Source organism: Euprymna scolopes, chromosome 17 (genome assembly GCF_053919585.1).
Source record: "Euprymna scolopes isolate OS-2025 chromosome 17, ASM5391958v1, whole genome shotgun sequence".
NCBI classification, from domain to species: domain Eukaryota; kingdom Metazoa; phylum Mollusca; class Cephalopoda; order Sepiida; family Sepiolidae; genus Euprymna; species Euprymna scolopes.
Window position 1 is genome coordinate 121,277,154 of NC_136498.1, and position 18,461 is coordinate 121,295,614.

The following is an 18,461-nucleotide window of genomic DNA, read 5'->3' on the forward strand; positions in this document are numbered from 1 at the left end:
TATCTAGCATAATCTATCTATTATATCTATAAAAGTGAAAATGTGTGTGTGTGTGAGGTAGCCAGAGAGAGAGAGAGAGAGAGAGAGAGAGAGACAACAATTCTCAACCTATATATTCAATACATTTTTTATCTACAGATTTGAAAATTTGTATATAGGGTATTCAGACATATGGAAATATATCTAGCATAATCTATCTATTATATCTATAAAAGTGAAAATGTGTGTGTGTGTGTGTGTGTGTGTGTGTGTGTGTGTGTGTGTGTGCGTAAGAGAGAGAGAGAACAATTCTCAACCTATATACTCAACGTATTTTTATCTACGGATTTTAAACTTTGTATATAGGGTATTCAGACATATAGAAATATATCTAGCATAATCTATACATTATATCTATAAAAGTGAGAATGTGAGTGTGTGAGAGAGAGAGAACAATTCTCAACCTATATATTCAACAAATTTTTTACCTACAGATTTGAAAATTTGTATATTGGGTATTCAGACATATGGAAATATATCTAGCATAATCGATCTATTATATCTATAAAAGTCAGAATGTTTGCGTGTGGTTGTGTGTGTAAGGTTGCGAGAGAGAGAGAGAGAGAACAATTCTCAACCTATCTATTCAATAAATTTGTTATCTACAGATTTGACCATTTGTATATAGGGTATTCAGACATATGGAAATATATCCAGCATAATCTATCTATTATATCCATAAAAGTGAGAATGTGTGCGTGAGAGAGAGAGAGAGAGAGAGAGAGTAAGTACAATTCTCACCCTATATATTCAACAAATTTTTTATCTACCGATTAGAAAATTTGTATATAGGGTATTCAGACATATGGAAATATATCTAGCATAATCTATCTATTATATCTAGAAAAGTGAGAATGTGTGTGAAAGAGAGAGAGAGAAGAGAGAGAGAGAGAACAATTCTCAACCTATATATTCAACTAATTTTTATGTACAGATCTGAAAATTTGTATACAGGGTATTCAGACATATGGAAATATATCTAGCATAATCTATTATATCTATAAAAGGTAGAATGTGTGTGTGTGTGTGTGAGTGAGTGAGTGAGTGAGAGAGAGAGAGAGAGAGAGAGAACAATTCTCAACCTATATACTCAACAAATTTTGTATCTACAGATTTGATAATTTGTATATAGGGTATTCAGACATAAGGAAATATATCTAGCATAATCTATCTATTATATCTATAAAAGTGAGAATGTGTGTGAAAGAGAGAGAGAGAGAACAATTCTCAACCTATATATTCAACAAATTCTATCTTTACAGATTTGAAAATTTGTATATAGGGTATTCAGACATTTGGAAATATATCTAGCATAATCTATTATATCTATAAAAGTGAGAATGTGTGTGAGAGAGAGAGAAAGAACAATTCTCAACCTATATACTCAACAAATTTTTTATCTACAGATTTAAAAATTTGTATATAGGGTATTCAGACATATAGAAATATATCTAGCATAACCTATCTATTATATCTATAAAATGACCATGTGTGTGTGTGTGAGAGAGAGAGAGAGAGTCAGAGAGAGAGAGAGAACAATTTTCAGCTTGTGTGTGTGTGAGAAAGAGAGAGAGAGAAAGAGAGGAAGGAAAATTCTCACCCTATATATTCAACAAATTTTTTATCTACATATTAGAAAATTTGGATATAGGGTATTCAGACGTATGGAAATATATCTAGCATAATCTATCTATTATATCTATAAAAGTGAGAATGTGTGTGTGAGAGAGAGAGAAAGAGAGAGAGAGAGAACAATTCTCAACCTATATATTCAACTAATTTTTTATCTACAGATTTGAAAATGTGTATATTGGGTATTCAGACATATGTAAATATATCTGGCATAATCTATGTATTATATCTATAAAAGTGTGAATGTGAGTGATGGAAAGAGCAAAAAATTCTCAACCTATATAACCTATAAAAGTGAGAATATGTGTGAGAGAGAGAGAGAGAGAACAATTCTCAACCTATATATTCCACACATTTTTGGGCACAGATTTGGAAATTTGTATATAGGGTAGGCAGACATATAGAAATATATCTAGCATAATCTATCTATTATATCTATAAAAGTGAGAACTTGTGTGTGTGTGTGTGTGTGTGAGAGAGAGAGAGAACAATTCTTAACCTACATACTCAACAAATTTTTTACCTACAGTTTAGAAAATTTGTATATAGGGTATTCAGACATATGGAAATATATCTAGCATAATCTATCTATTATAACTACAAAAGTTAGAATGTGTGTCTGAGAGAGAGAGAACAATTCTAAACCTATATATTCAACAAATTTTTTATCTACAGATTTGAAACTTTGTATATAGGGTATTCAGACATATGGAAATATATCTAGCATAATTTATCTATTTTATCTATAAAAGTGAGAATGCGTGTGTGTGAGATAGCGAGAGAGAGAGAGAGAAAAAGAGAGAGATAAAAATTCTCAACCTATACATTCAACAAATTTTTTATCCACAGATTTGAACATTTGTATATAGGGTGTTCAGACATATAGAAATATATCTAGCATAATCTATCTATTATATGTATAAAAGTGAGAATGTGTGTGTGTGAGAGAGAGGACAATTGTCAACCTATGTATACAACAAATTTTTTATCTACAGATTTCAAAATTTGTATATTGGGCATTCAGACATATTTTAATATATCTGGCATAATCTGTCTATTATATCTATAAAAGTGAGAATGTGTGTGATAGAGAGAGAGAGAACAATTCTCAACCTATATACTCAACAAATTTTTTATCTACAGATTTGAAAATTTGTATATAGGGTATTCAGACATATGGAAATATATCTAGCATAATCTATTATATCTATAAAAGTGAGAATGTGTGTGTGTGTGTGAGAGAGAGAGAGAGAGAGAGAGAGAGAGAGAGAACAATTCTCAACCCATATACTCAACAAATTCTTTATCTACAGATTTTAAAATTTGTATATAGAGTATTCATACAAATAGAAATATATCTAGGATAATCTTTCTATTATATCTATAAAAGTGAGAATGTGTGTGTGTGTGAGCGAGAGAGAGAGAGAGAGAGAGAGAACAGTTCTCAACCTATACATTCAACAAATTTTTATATATAGGGTATTCAGAAATATCGAAATATATCTAGCATAATCTATTATATCTTTAAAAGTTAGAATGTGTGTGTGTGAGAGATAGAGAGAACAATTCTCAACCTATGCACTCTACAAATTTTTTATCTACAAATTAGAAAATTTGTATATAGGGTATTCACACATATGGAAATATATCTAGCATAATCTATCTATTATATCTATAAAAGTTAGAATGTGTGTGTGAGGTAGCCAGAGAGAGAGAGAGAGAGAGTAAGAACAATTTTCAACCTATATATTCAACAAATATTTGATCTACAGATTAGAAAATTTGTATATAGGGTATTCAGACATATGGAAATATATCTAGCATAATCTATCTATTATATCTCTAAAATTGAGAATGTGTGTGTGAGAGAGAGAGAACAATTTTCAACCTATATACTCAACAAATTTTTTTATCTACAGATTTGAAAATTTGTATATAGGGTATTCAGACATATGGAAATATATCTAGAGTAATCTATCTATTATATCTATAAAAGTGAGAATGCGTGTGTGTGTGAGAGAGAGCGACACAGAACAATTCTCAACCTATATATTCAACAAATTTTTTATGTACAGATCTGAAATATCACATTTGTATAGAAGTAGAAATCTTGATACCTACTCTGATACCTAATAAAAGAAAGGACACTCTTTAGGGCGGATTTTGATTATAACAAGTCACTAATTAGAAATTATAATAAACATTCTAATAATTTAAGAATTTTACCAAAATAAAATTGCATGGTAATCACCCAATTTCTGCCACAAAATTTTGATTGGCAGAACTCATAAACATAAAATATATATTTTCTAATTTCATCTTTTTTTTTTCTTTTTACATAATCTGGTTTGATGTTTTCCCAAATATTCAAATCACTATATTTTGCTGCTTAATATCAAATACAGCAACTGAGTTATTTTTATGCATCAAACAATTACATTTTCTCATTCATCCAAACTAATCACTGAACATCAATTTCATATTTTCTTCACTAAAATATTACTGTGCTTGATGTCATCAAGTGGAGCGGATCATTTTTTTTTCATTTGTTCACACATTTTTCCAATTTATATATATTTTAAAGATTCTTAGCCTATGTCATTGCATACCAATCTGTTTATTAAAAGTTAAGGTTCACTGTAAACACATATGTTACACCAAAATAAAAACGCTTCAGATAATGTCTTGATATTCAATTCAGTTTCTCACATGACATCTTATGAAGTTAGTAGAAATGTTACAGACTTTTGAATCTCAAACACTTTCAATACTGTGCACTGATATTTTCTTTTTTGCAATATAAGCACATTCATGATTTTTTTTACAAACGTTAAAAACTTTCACATTGTGTAGCAATATACTGAAACAATTATAAAAATATTTGTTTTTATTTTGAATGATGCAGGGCATCTGAAGAGAGATTTTTCTAACAAAATGAAAGTATAATTTTTAGCAATAGGTATCTAGGAAAAGGCCACTACATATGTTATAAGTTCCAAATTTCCACAACCTGGCAAATACTGGTACATGCTAGCAAATTTAGATTTGCAATTACAAAATATGATTCTAATTTTTTCCTTTGCTCTTTATTCTAACACTACACTAAGTTTACTGTGTTATTTCGCTACAGTTGATATTGTGTAGAACAATAAGAAAATCATAGTGAACAATGCATTCAACAAAATTTCACACACATTTCTAGATACCTATATCTAATAAGTTCAAAAGAAAGGACACACTTAGGGAGGTATTTTGGTGGTCAAGTCACTAAAAAGAGATTAGCTGGTTTCCCGGCATAGCCCAGGATATAATAAAGATTGACTGAAATACATGTTCTAGCTGGTTTCTAGGCGTTGCCAGGGATGTAATATAGACACATTATGTTGTATATTACCTGTTCTCTTCTCCCTAAGGTAAAACAATTTCATATACATGCTGTAAATTACCTATGCTAGGGATAAAACATGAACAATATCAGTCCTAGGGTAGATAAAACAAATAATACATAGAGATGAAAGATTCCTCTCCCCTAAGAATCAAACATATGTTCAATATCTGCTTTTGTTTTTTCATTGTTTATACGGTCCCGAGCAACGCCGGGTAGCCCTGCTAGTCTATATATATAAAAGCCAAACGTCTGTGTGTATGTATGTATGTTTGTTTGTAACGCTAAAACTTTTGAAAGACGGAACCAAACTTGACAAATTTGGTATCATATCGAAGCCCCATCACCCGGATGACAAATATCGAAATTTCACGTCAAACGGACCACTAGAAGTTGGTCAACTGATCAGTTATCTTCGAGGGGGGGGGCCCAAAAAAACCTGTCATTATCTATATATATAAAAGACAAATGTTTGTTTGTAACGCTAAAACTTGAGATGAAAGATTCCTCTCCCCTAAGAATAAAACATATGTTCAATATCTGCTTTTGTTTTTTCATTGTTTATACGGTCCCGAGCAACGCCGGGTAGCCCTGCTAGTCTATATATATAAAAGCCAAACATCTGTGTGTATGTATGTATGTTTGTTTGTAACGCTAAAACTTTTGAAAGACGGAATCAAACTTGACAAATTTGGTATCATATCGAAGCCCCATCACCCGGATGACAAATATCGAAATTTCACGTCAAACGGACCACTAGAAGTTGGTCAACTGATCAGTTATCTTCGAGGGGGGCCCCAAAAAAACCTGTCATTATCTATATATATAAAAGACAAATGTTTGTTTGTAACGCTAAAACTTGAGATGAAAGATTCCTCTCCCATTGTTTATACGGTCCCGAGCAACGCCGGGTAGCCCTGCTAGTATATATATATATCTCCTTTCAGTACATGATGTTGAAACAAAAAGAATTTGGTCGTAAAATTTTATTTTCAACAGTGAAATTTTTTAAATATCTGGGAGAGAATGCGTTAGCGTGCATGGTATAAAATAGTTAGGTTGTGTTCTCTGTGATATAAGCAATGTTTAAATCAAGATTGTTTTGTCTTCACTTAGACTCATCAGTGTGTCTAAATATAACTGTATCGCCAACAACCAGGCATGAACCTCAAACCATTGACTTAAGATCCAACTCATGTGTTTGCCAAAGCAACCATACTCGTGTTCGCTCCCTGATCACGCCGATGACTAATTCTCTGCTGTTTCAGTCATTTTGATTTTCAAATTACATTTTATTGTTTAAATTTATCAATTCTCCATCTTTTTTCTTTTTAGTATGTTATTCTGTCAGTCGTACTATATTAATATTGAATCTGTTCTCTCTCTTTTTTTTTTTCTTTTTTTCCCACCAGGGTTGGATAAAATGTGATGATCCAATATGCGCTACTGAAGTCCGAAAATTGCCTCTTATCTTTTACCGGGGTCATCCTGTGTGTCCCGCGTGTCAAAAAGGAATCCTCCAGCCAAAGGTAAGTTCATGTGGAAGAATAAAATATCTTTTTTATAGTTTCAAGAGTTTCGCCACACGTAAACAAAATACTCGTCGCCATCTTCTTTTGAAAAGATTATAAGTTTGGAGAGGGATGTTATTTACAAGGGGCGTGCAATAAGTAATGCCCCTGACCCACTTCCAGTTGTCTGATCTAGCTGAAATTTTGCATGTGCAATGATTTATATCTCTACGGGTTATATGGCAAATTACAGCTCTGAACTAATTGTGGTTTCTGTTTTACAGGTGTTTTAACTGAGTCAGGTGTGAAATGGAGCCTGTTGAATGTCGAGCAGTGATCCGGTTTTTGTATTTGAAAGGACACACACCACAGGAGACTTGATGAAATGAATGAAACTTATGGTGATAATGCCCCATCATATGACCTTGTAAAATGCTGGCATCGTGAATTCAAACATGGCTGGAAGTCTGTGGAAACAGCTCCCAGACCTGCCCCCCCCCTCTGTCATTGATGAGGCATTTTTCCATCAAGTTGAGGCTGCCATTTTGGAAGATCGGCGCATTACTATTCGCCAAATAACCCAAGATGTCAAGATTACACAGGGTCTGTGGAAACTATCATTCATGACCATTTGCATATGTATAAGGTGTCTTTCAGATGGATTCCCAAGTTGCTCACACCATTCCAGAAGCGAGAACACGTCGAGTACTCGAGGATGAATTTGGAGATGTGCCAAAAAGATGAGTGAAAGTTTTTCAAAAGACTGATTACACAGGATGAAACCTATGATACAGAGACCAAAACCCATTTAATACAGTGGAAACACTTGGACTCACCACCTCCAAAGAAGGCAAGGGTGCAGCCCTCCGCTGGAAAGGTCATGCTCACAGTCTTCTGGGACCAGGACGGAGTAGTGATGACAGATTTCCTGGCAAAGGGTACCATAGTTACAGGAGCCTATTATGCTTCACTTTTGATGAAATTAAGGGAAGCTATCAAAATCAAGAGGCGGGGCAAGATCAGCAAAGGTACTCTCCTGCAGAACAACACTCCGGTCCACGACTTACATGTCGCCAGATCAGAAGCACAGGTGTGTGGTTATGAAATTCTTCCCCCATACTCCCTACTCTCCTGACCTTGCACCCTCTGACTTTCACCTCTTCCCAGCCATGAGGTTGTTTTTGAAAGGAAAGCGTTTTCCAGATGATGCAGCCTTGATTTCTGAAGTCACGTCGTGGTTGGAGGACCAACCTGGGGTGTTCTACAAAAACTGTCTCCAGAGCTGCATCATATGATGGGAAAAATGCATAACTCTAGGTGGTTCCTATGTAGAGAAAGACTAATAACTGTGCCAAGTTTTGTTGCTCTATTGCTATGGGAAGTGGGTCAGGGACATTACTTATTGCACACCCCTTGTACAAACACTTTCTTCAGTGCATAAATTTTGCATAAATTTCTTAAGCGTTTATAAAGGGTTCCTAGGGGAGAAATTTGAAATATAAAAGGGTTCGCAAATCAAAAAGTTTTAAAATCCTGGTCTTAAACTATGTCCTAATTTTGAGGCTTTAGGAAAGAGTGGAGTATTATCCTTTTCAGTTACTAATACTCCCAGGTTTAAACCAATGGGAGTATCCATCAAGATCCTCTCTAATTGATTAAATAGAGTCTATTTATTTACAAGATGAATAACGCAGAAAGAGTTGATGTGCCGTAAAAAAAGAATGACCAACTTCAGGTGTTGGAACTCTGAAACCAAATTGTTTCTTTCCAATTTTTTATTTCTTTCATCAGATTTATTTCCTCTTTTTTTATTTACTTTCCTTTTTGTTTTCATATTTTTTTCTTTTTTATTTTCAAAAAAACTTTTTTATTATCTTTTATTTAAAAAATCTTAAAACGATTAAAAAAAAGTCTTTATTTTCTTGTGTTTTAAAAAACGTTTTTGTGTGCGTAATGTTTTCAACGTTTTCTTTTTTAGTACACAGATTCTTCTCTGTACAATCAACTTTGTTTTTATAAAACAACATTCGATAAAGACAGAGCAACGGTTAATCAAGGTAAGTTAATGGAATATTTTTAATAAAGGGTGGAGCTTCTTTTATTTTATTTCTGGTATACCTATCCAGTTTTCTGGATCATATCCACTCTTGCCATGGTGGCAAACTCATGATGCTGTATGACTAAGATTCTGGTGGTTTGTCCACTTCAGTCTTAACTTTAGCTAGATCGAAGGTTGTAGAGGCTTGATATGATCTATTAGCTGGTCACGCCCTAGTATCTCTAAGTCCATCCCCAACCGTATGATTTGATCTGATTTAAAAAAAAAAAATAAATAAATTTAAAAAAATAAAAACCTTATTTCTCCATTTTATTTTTAACTCTAAATAACATTGGAAGGTGGTGGCTGAAAGTCAATCATGTTGAGAACAAAGATAACAAATGTAAAAAGTAATATCTTTATTTTGCAATCTTTTTCTTTCCTATGTCTTTTTTCATTTGTTTTCTTTTCCGTATAGTTTTTTCATTTGTTTTCTTTTCTATTTTTCGCTTTTCTTTTTCATTTTTCATTCTTTCTCATTCTTTTTCATTCTTTTTCATTTTTAATTTTTCTTTTTAATTTTTCTCTAAAAATTTTCTTTTTTCTTTTTTCTTTTTTCTTTTTCCTATTTCTTTGATTTCCTTAATTTTTAATTTCTTATTTTGATTTTCTCTATTTTTCATTTTTTATGTTTCATCTTTTGCGATCTTTATTCTTTTTCATATTCATTCTTGTTCATTTTTTATTCTTTTATTTTTCATTCTTTTTCATTTTTCATTCTTTTTCATTTTTCGTTCTTTTTCATTTTTCTTATTCTTTTTCATTTTACTTTTTCATTTTTCTTTTTTCTTTTACGTTTTCTTTTTTTTGATTTTCTTAATTTTTAATTCTTTCTCATTTTAATTTTCACTATTTTTCATTTTTTATGTTTCATCTTTTGTGATCTTTATTCTTTTTCATATTCATTCTTGTTCATTTTTCATTCTCTTTTAATTTTTATTCTTTTCCATTTTTCATTCTTTTTCATTTTTCGTTTTTTTTCATTTTTCGTTTGTTTCATTTTTCATTATTTTTCATTTTTCTTTTTCTTTTTTCTTTCTTAATTATTAATTCTTTCTCATTTTCATTTTCTCTATTTTTCATTTTTTATGTTTCATCTTTTGTGATCTTTATTCTTTTTCATATTCATTATTGTTCATTTTTCATTTTCTTTTATTTTTCATTCTCTTATTTTTCATTCTCTTTTATTTTTCATTCTCTTTTATTTTTCATTCTCTTTCATTTTTCATTCTTTTTCATATTCATTCCTTTTCATATTCGTTTTATTCATTTTTCATTCTCTTTTCTTTTTCATTCTTGTTCATTTTTCATTATTTTTGTTCTTTGTTTTTATCTTTCTATTGACACCTTCACAACTGTTGACATTATTAATCTTTCTGTTTTCTTTACTGGAGGTAACATGTTTGCCAGAGGATTATATTATTTCAGTCAGCATCCGGCCATTTACAAAAGATATTTTTCTTTATTTTTAAATATTCACCCTGAACCTTCTTTCTCATTTTCTCATTCTGCTTTCTCTACCCTCCCTCCAAAAAAAAAAATTCACATATAAAAAACATCTACCAAACTTTCTTTGCACAGTTAGATTTTTATTTTTTGTTTGGCCACTTGTAAACTTTTTTCTCACATCTCTCACTCCCAAACTCTACTAATATTATTTCTATTATTTCAATATATATATATATATATATATATATATATATATATATATATATGCATATAAATGAGGGTTGAGGTTATGTGTTGCATGGAGAGAAAGGATATAAGAATCATACAATAGATGTGTGATGTGAGTCTTAAAAACTAAGACACATTTAGATCTGACGACTCGAGAGGAAGATTAAATTCAGACAGTATCGGGATATGCATGTAGAACAGGAGACTTTGATGGTATGGTCACATTGAAAGAATGGATGACAGTCCTTGGGTTAGTAGATGTAGAACTATTGAGGTAGCAGGTTTAGTTCATGGCGGAATGTCAAGGAAAACATAGGAGGAAGTGGTAAGGATGGATTTGAGAGAAAGAAGGATAAATAAAAACCTGTCCAGAGATAAGTATGTTTTAAAGTCAATTTCAAAACGGATGAGAAAAATCCCCAACTGATAGAAATTATTGACTGCTGACTGACTCCCATTTTTTTTTTTGTTGTTCAATTCTTTTTCCCACTTATTTTTGTCCTTGTCATTTGTGTGTTTGGCTAAAAGTCAGAAACTACACAGGATATACTTACAAACATACCTATCTTGCTTTGACAGAGTTCAAAACTGGCTTCGAAACCTACTAGGTGATGCCTTTTTCTCCTTCCTGCAACATCTTTCTCACAAAAGAGTCGTTGCACGCCTGTCTCTGTTCTATTATTATTTTTATGGCAAGTGCTCATCTGAGCTTCAGTCTATGCCCCCCCCCCCCACCCAAAAATTTCACAAAAACACCTGTCCACAACGACTATCAATAATTTTTCCCACTATGCCTAAATCTAAACAAAAATTCTATGAACAAAGCTCCTTTTCTAGAACTGCCAACCTGTGGAATTTTGTTCCGCTGACCTGCTTCCCAGCTAACTGCAACATAATTGTCTTCAAGTTTAATGTAAACAAGTTCTTGTTTAGATATCCCTTTTAATAATCAAATTTTCACCACTAATGTTTACTATGCTATTGTCTCGGTGACCACCATATACTCATTAGCCCTTATTCTCGAGTGTCCTTTGGGTCTTGATTAGTGGTGACTCCCTTGTAAAAAAATAATGAATAAATAAAAATAAACATTACATCATTGACCTTGCATTGGTTGTATGGTATTGATGTGCATCTGATAAAAGAAAATTGTTTAACGCACAACAGGCGTTAAAAAAAAAAGGACAATGATTATCAATTAGTGGTTCCCAACCTTTTTTACATGGTGCCACACTATTCAGTTTATTTAAATTTTCACGGCACACCTATCATAAAAAGTTAGTCTTTTCTACTGTTGCAATGTTTTTATTTATAATGGGGTTTGATTGAAGAAAGTCGGAAGGTTTTACTTATTGACACTGACGATAGGAATTGGCCAATCAAATGGAGCCACGTTTTGCTAGCAACCAATCAGAAACCAGAATTGCTCCATAAAAATATTGAATCTTTTAGCATTCTCGCACAAAATTTTTTTGTGCCCACACGAGAAAGATCTTTTGTTCTTTGCCTGCAGAATTTTAAACTCTAAGACTTATACAGAACAGCTACCCACCGAAAACTCTGCATCTCCAGGACTTGTACAGAATAGCTATTTTTTTTTTTACATAAGCATCACCACTTATCAAGGCCAAGAGGCCACTTGAGGATAAGGGTTAAAGAGTGTACAGTAGAAATCGGACAATATAGTAAATCGTTAATAATGGAAATTCGGTAAATTTGTTAATGGAACGGTTCATCAAAAACTTGTTTACGTTAGACTTGAAGGCAACCATATTGTAGTCAGCTGGAAAGCAGGAAAACGGAAGATAATTCCACAGGCGTGCAGTTCTAAGAAAGAAGCTTTGTTCATGGAATCTACATTTAGGTTTAGGCACAGATAAAGAGTTGGAGAAATTAGTGATAGTGTTTTCTGCTAGACGAGTGTTTCTTGTGAAAGTCTACTGAAATTAAACATGGCTTTTTCAGTTCAAGAGGTTATGGACTTGGCAGAAGCCTTTTTGCAATAAAATAAAATAAAAAAACCCCAAAAAAACAAAGATTATATAAGGATAATTTTTAATTGCATAAATCAACATATCCTGTATTCAATATCTGGTATAGAATAATAAAGATGAATTATTTAATTAATTAGAATTCTTATTGAGACGAGTAATTTATATAATATATCCATTTTTTTTTGTGGACTATTACCATCATCTTTAAGTTGTTGTTTCATAACGTTTCAGCCAACTATTCAGGGCCTGTGGCGCAGTAGATAGACGTTGAATCTCTACAGTTCTAGATGAGCATTGTCTGAAGATAGCGTTTTCAATCCTACCCAAAGCTGGCCAGAGGCTTACTTGGCTCAAACGTGGTGAGACGACAACAACTATGGATGGCAGTAATTGCTGAGGATACAGTTAGGAGATTCTGCGTTTCTATCCTGTCGCGGTTACCACCTGATGAAGGCCAGAGGAATAGGTGACCGAAACGTCGTGAAACAACAATTGGAAGATGAGGAAAATCGTCTGCAATAAATAAATGGATAAATAAAAGCGAATGTCAGTGGGACAGTTGTGCCTGGTGTTTTTTTTAACTACTGCTGCAATATGTGAAAGAGACACACGCTTAACTCTTTTTCAATATTTTAAAGTCTTTCAGGCTTTTATTTTTAACTAGTGAGGGGTACCCGTCGTTGCCCGGGTGTTTTTCGGGGTATGTGAAAAAAAAAACAGGTGCCCGTGAAAAAAAAAAAAACGAAGCCTTCACGACGTGCAGTTGGAAAATAGTAGAGTGTTAAAAAAAAACAGGTGCGCGTTTTTGATTGATGTGATGGCGATAGGTATTCAGCAGTTACGATTTTGTGCGGGACAATTTTGAATGAGGTGAATAAATCGGTTTGTTTGTTTTTAAAAACCCGCTCCCTGTTTATTAGGAGGAGCGAAATGAAAGCTACAGTCTGATATGACGAAGTCGACATTGAACAAACGTTACTTAGCTCTCTTGAGACAACTGGCTTAGAGTTGAGTTTCGCTTTTTTTTATACCGAAAACTGAATGTAACGCATGCCAATGCGGGGAAAATATGGAATAATTAACGTTTGAAAGTCAATAAAATTAAATAGACAGGCGAGCTCCGTGGGTAACTTTGAGATATTACAATTTATAGATGATATAAAAAGTTTTAAGAAGTTGTGAACCGAGCAAGCACTTCTCTGAAAGAAGCCTTTTGTGGACATCGAGGAAAAGTGTACATACATACACACATACATTTTCGCTTTTATATATATAGATGTTGTTTAGCTGAGACATTCCCAATTCACATAGGTACGAAGTTGAGAACTGCAGATTTTGATAGCTTTTCTTTTTAGAGTGGTGTCATCATGATTAAGAAATGAAATGTTTTTATTAAACAAAATGAAATTAATGGCTTCTAGCCATTATCTCTTTACGGCACACCAGTAATCATTCTGGGCCACACGTTGAGGACAACTGTATTAGCATAATAAATAATTATTTTTGAAAAAGAACGATTTATTTAATCCCTGGGGTTATCATACTCTCATTCTGTCAGCCATGATCGGGTACAAATCCTAAGTAATTTGTAATTGTATTTTTGAGTATTAAACCTTCAACCTCCAAAAGAGTGTAACTTACAACTGAATTTACCAACTACTTTATCCGTTACGTCACTGGCCCTTGCGAACCATTTATGAAAATAACACAAAATGAGAATAAGTTTGAAGAATCCAAATAATATGAAGTAAATTATTGGTATATGTTTTGCTGAGTTATGAATTTTATGATCATGTTGGTGATGATGATGAATCAGATGAATTTTATGATGATGATTTTTTTTTTTTTTTTTTTTGTTGGCATTTGTTTCCCTGATATCTTTCTATTAAGAATTCTTTCTAAATGAATGTATTTCTATGGAACGACCTGGATTCAAACTTAAAACACCCATTTTTTGGACTACTGTTCTCATCTTGAGTGTGATATCCACAACCTTTCGGTCGATGTAATCTCTGACCTTCTTCGGGTGTATCTTGTCGAACTCAGGAATGTTTCTGTTGAACTCTGTACCTGTGGCGCAGTGGTTAGAGTACTTGAAAAAAAAAAAAAAATCAATTTTAAAAGTGATAGTCTGAAGTTTGAAGGTTCAATTCTCAGTGTTAGCTACTGAAAAATACAATTGCGAATTACTTAGGACCTCTATCCAGTCATGGCTGACAGAACAAGAGCACGCTGCCCTCGTGATGTAAATAAAGGGTTCTGTTCGGAATTCCAGAGTTCAACAGAAATATTCCCAAGTTCGACAAGGTACACCTGGAGAAGGTCGGAGGTTACATTGATTGAAACATTATGAAAAATGGCACTGAAGATGAGAACAGTAGTCCGAAGAATCAAAATAATGCAAGTAACCAATCACCATCTCAAAAATTCAGAAACGTGATTGGAAAATCCAGATTGTCAGTCTGTATCATTAATCACTTAGCCACCAATTTTAATGGTGCTGCTGCTGCTGCTGCTCTTGTTGAGCATCATTCATTTTAGCCCTCCTTTCAGTTTTTTATCCAATCAGGAAGGCTGAATGTGGCACATGACTGAAGGGTGTGATTATTACTGAATTACTAATACTGGATGCCACAAGTGCGTTCTTTGTTCTGTGGTATTTAGTAATTGATACTATTCAATCTGAACACCATCCAACCTGAATGCCTCGTACAATTTTGAACACCACAAAAACCCTTCAAATATTACCAAATACTCTTCTTCGTCTGTCCTTTTCCATATATTATTATGTACCTATTTACAATGCCTCCCCATGGGGCAGAGTTAGACACCAGGGCCGTTTTTTAACGTGGAGAAAAGGTACAAAAAAAATAAAAAAAATTGTTGTCAGCCGTGAAGGACTGTTCCTCCACTTAAAGAGAACAAGAAATGGAAGTGCAGCATCTGAAGAACAGATGGTATTTATTTGCTCCCCCACCGAGCAAATTAGGCACAAGGCCAATTTTTAATGTGAGGAGTGAAGGGAGGGGGAAGGGAAAAAGGGGACCAGCTCCCGAGAGGTGGGAAATGGGAGCTGGTTAATGGTCAGGCATGTGGGGTTGCCCCCACATCTGGTCTTTGCTAGTCATAGCTAGTCATAGCTTGCAGTATCTGCCGGAACAGATACTACACTTTGATCTTGATGTCTTTCTTGGCTCTTTTTTCAGTTACCTTCAACTGAGGTGTGTGTTCATCAATTTATCCAACCAGTGCTTTGTTCAACAAGTCTATTCCTTCATTCATTTCGTATGAATGAGACGATTTTATTACTGCCACTAGCAGGCTGCCCGACATTGCCTGGTCGTAAAATGCGCTTTAATATGATATTTTGATTCATGTAGATTTCATGGGGGACTTTTACACACTATTTTCACGATATTTTTTACACTTCGCGTGTTCGTTTGGTTTTTCCGTATCTAAACTGAATCCGTAGCAAAGGCAGCTCCCTAGAAAGCAATGAGATTTGATCAATGTGGACAACACCTGTCATATCAAACAATTGCTATTCATTTGGAAACTCCCCTTTTTTATGGGGAGCTGGTTTTCCGCAACATCGTGGGGGAAGCAAAATACGTCAGAAACTGGCCTGCAGCCGACCTTTAGTGATTCTTAACTTATTCACTTCAAGTCAACTTTTTGATTGACATCGATAAATTTCAATGCTTTTTCCCCCTTCACGTCACGGGTTTAAGCCTGCCTGCCTATTACCACTTTTTTTTTTTTCTTTTTCACACCTGGACAATGACGGGCACTTACGCTAGTCTATTATATAAAAGGCAAATTGGGCGCGCGGAGAAGTTTTCTTATACTTCCTAGATCATAATATCTCAGATTTGCAAACGGACATCGTCTCTATCTTTTTTTTTTTTTGATTGAATTTAAAAAAATTCCTGTCGTCCTGTCATGTCGGCTGTTTGTTTGTCTTTTTCGTATAAATAAAGCCTTACTAATCCGATGCAACCGCCAGCGTCTGGTCTTTGCTCGGGTAGTATCTGTTCTGTAATTGGTCCTTAGTCAATTAAGGGGAAACCCTTTATACTGAGACAATTACTATTTATTTGGATGCTGCCAGAGTGCCCTCGTTTTTCGCCTAGCTGCTTTTCCCCCCACATTAAAAACGACCTTCGTGGGAGGTTTAAAAGCAACGGCATTTCTGCAAGTCATCTTTTTGATTTTGACTACGTTTATGTTTGAACGCGTTACACTTCTGATCACGTCATGGAGTAGGAGTAAGATGTCAGGATTTCTTTCACTTTTCTGCCTTCGCGTCACGGGTTCGAGCCTGCCTGCCTACTGTCACTTTTTTTTTTTACACCTCCAAACATTCGGGCAACGCCGGGCACCCAGGCTAGTCTATTATATAAAAGGGCAAAATGGGAGTGAGCGTTCAAGTAGAGGCAATAAAAAGTTTTGAATGATAGTTTAGCATTTGAACGTCCAGCATATATCCTTTTTGGCTGGGGTTTCTCGCGTAGGTTAGATTTCGGGAGAAGTTTTCTTATACTTGCTAGATCCCAATATATCTCGCATTCGCAAATGGACATTTTCTCACCCCTTTTTTTTTTGATTGAGTTTTAAAAACTTCTCTCCGTGCCGTCATTTCGAGTGTTTGTTTGTCTTTTTTGTATCAATAAAGCAAAACCAATCTAATGCAAACGCCTGGCGCCTGGCCTTCCGGCTGGGTCGTATCTGTTCTGTAATTTGTTCTTGATCAATGTAGGGGAAACCTTCATACTGAGACAATTACTATTTTTTTTGGATGCTGCCAGAGTGCCCCCTTTTTTGGTGGGAGCTGCTTTTCCCCCCACATCAAAAACTACCTTCGTGGGAGGTTTAAAAGCAACACCATTTCTGCAAGTCATCTTTTTGTTTTTTATTGACTACGTTAAATTTGAACGCTTTACACTTCCGGTCGCATCATGGCGTAACAGTAAGACGTCAGGCTTTCTTTCACTTTCTTTTTCGCCTTCACGCTATGGGTTTGAGCCTGCCTCCCTACTACCACTTTTTTCCGGGCAACGCTGGACTCCCAGGCTAGTTTTAGATAAAACTAACTGCTTTTCTTTTTAAACCAATGTTTTCATAGACTACTTTGTAAAAGGTTCAGATAAAAAAAATTGGTAGTATCAAACCAGTCAGGATCAGCAGAATGCCATTCTAGCTCTAAATATAATTGTTTAAATTTTTGTGATCATATCTAGCACAATTATACCAAAAGTATTGCAACAGGAAGTATAGCTAGCTCCCTAGATGCAGCGCTGTGTTCATAAATAGCTGTGAACAGACCCCCCCCCTCTCATTCTCTCTTTCTTTCTCTCTCCTTTACTCCCCTCTCTCTCCTTTACACGCTCACCTTTTCTCACAACTCCTGTAGCATATATTTATAGTAGCAGCGATTTTTCTCCTCATTGAAAAATTTTCTTTTTGTAAATTTTTCAAGTAACAATTCTGTGATTTGTAAAAAAAAAAAAAAAAAAAAAAAAAAAAAAATACTCCAGTGTTTATTTTATTTATTTATTTTTTTTGCAGAACATAAACCACTTTTGAAGAGTCTCGCCGACGCGGTCCAAGTCCAACTAGCAAGAAGTGAATATTCTGTTGTGAACCTCTCCAAAATTTTTACGGACACTTTTTCACTGACAAATTAAAATAATCTAAAAATCAATTACATAAAAAAAAAATTTTAAAAATATCAAAAGATTATGAGGATGCAAAAGGAGCAGACGTTTTTGTGTCTATCATTTATTGGAAATTGTTTATTTATTAAAAAAAAAAAAAAAGAATGAAACCTTTGTTTGATTCATATAAAACAAACCCCCAAAAATGTTTATATCTGTCATTACTGCCATGTACCTTTTCTAAGTTCATCAAACAATTAAATACAACATCCTCCTCAATTATAGCATACATATTTTTGTCAGAATTGGTTAACTGGTAAAAGACTAAAGAATCAACTAACCCTCGTTCTCATTGATGACCATTCTAGTTGCGAGTTGTTTTCCATATAAGCAGAAGAATTGTGCATCTGAAAGAGAACCCTCCAATATCACTCGAACCCATGCCATCGAACACTTTCTATGAAATTA

At 34.0% G+C, this 18,461-nt stretch overlaps 1 protein-coding gene across 1 annotated transcript in view; it reads left to right on the forward strand.

The window, feature by feature from the left end:
* LOC145296947 (DNA polymerase alpha catalytic subunit-like) overlaps nucleotides 1-18,199 on the forward strand; it is a 238,723-nt gene extending 220,524 nt beyond the window's left edge. Inside the window, exons 37-39 of the mRNA XM_080143167.1 lie at nucleotides 6,469-6,585; nucleotides 8,546-8,624; nucleotides 17,905-18,199. Coding sequence (XP_079999293.1) covers nucleotides 6,469-6,585; nucleotides 8,546-8,624; nucleotides 17,905-18,023 — 315 coding nt within the window. The 3' untranslated portion in view covers nucleotides 18,024-18,199. The remainder of the gene's footprint in view (nucleotides 1-6,468; nucleotides 6,586-8,545; nucleotides 8,625-17,904) is intronic.
* Nucleotides 18,200-18,461: the final 262 nt, after the last annotated feature.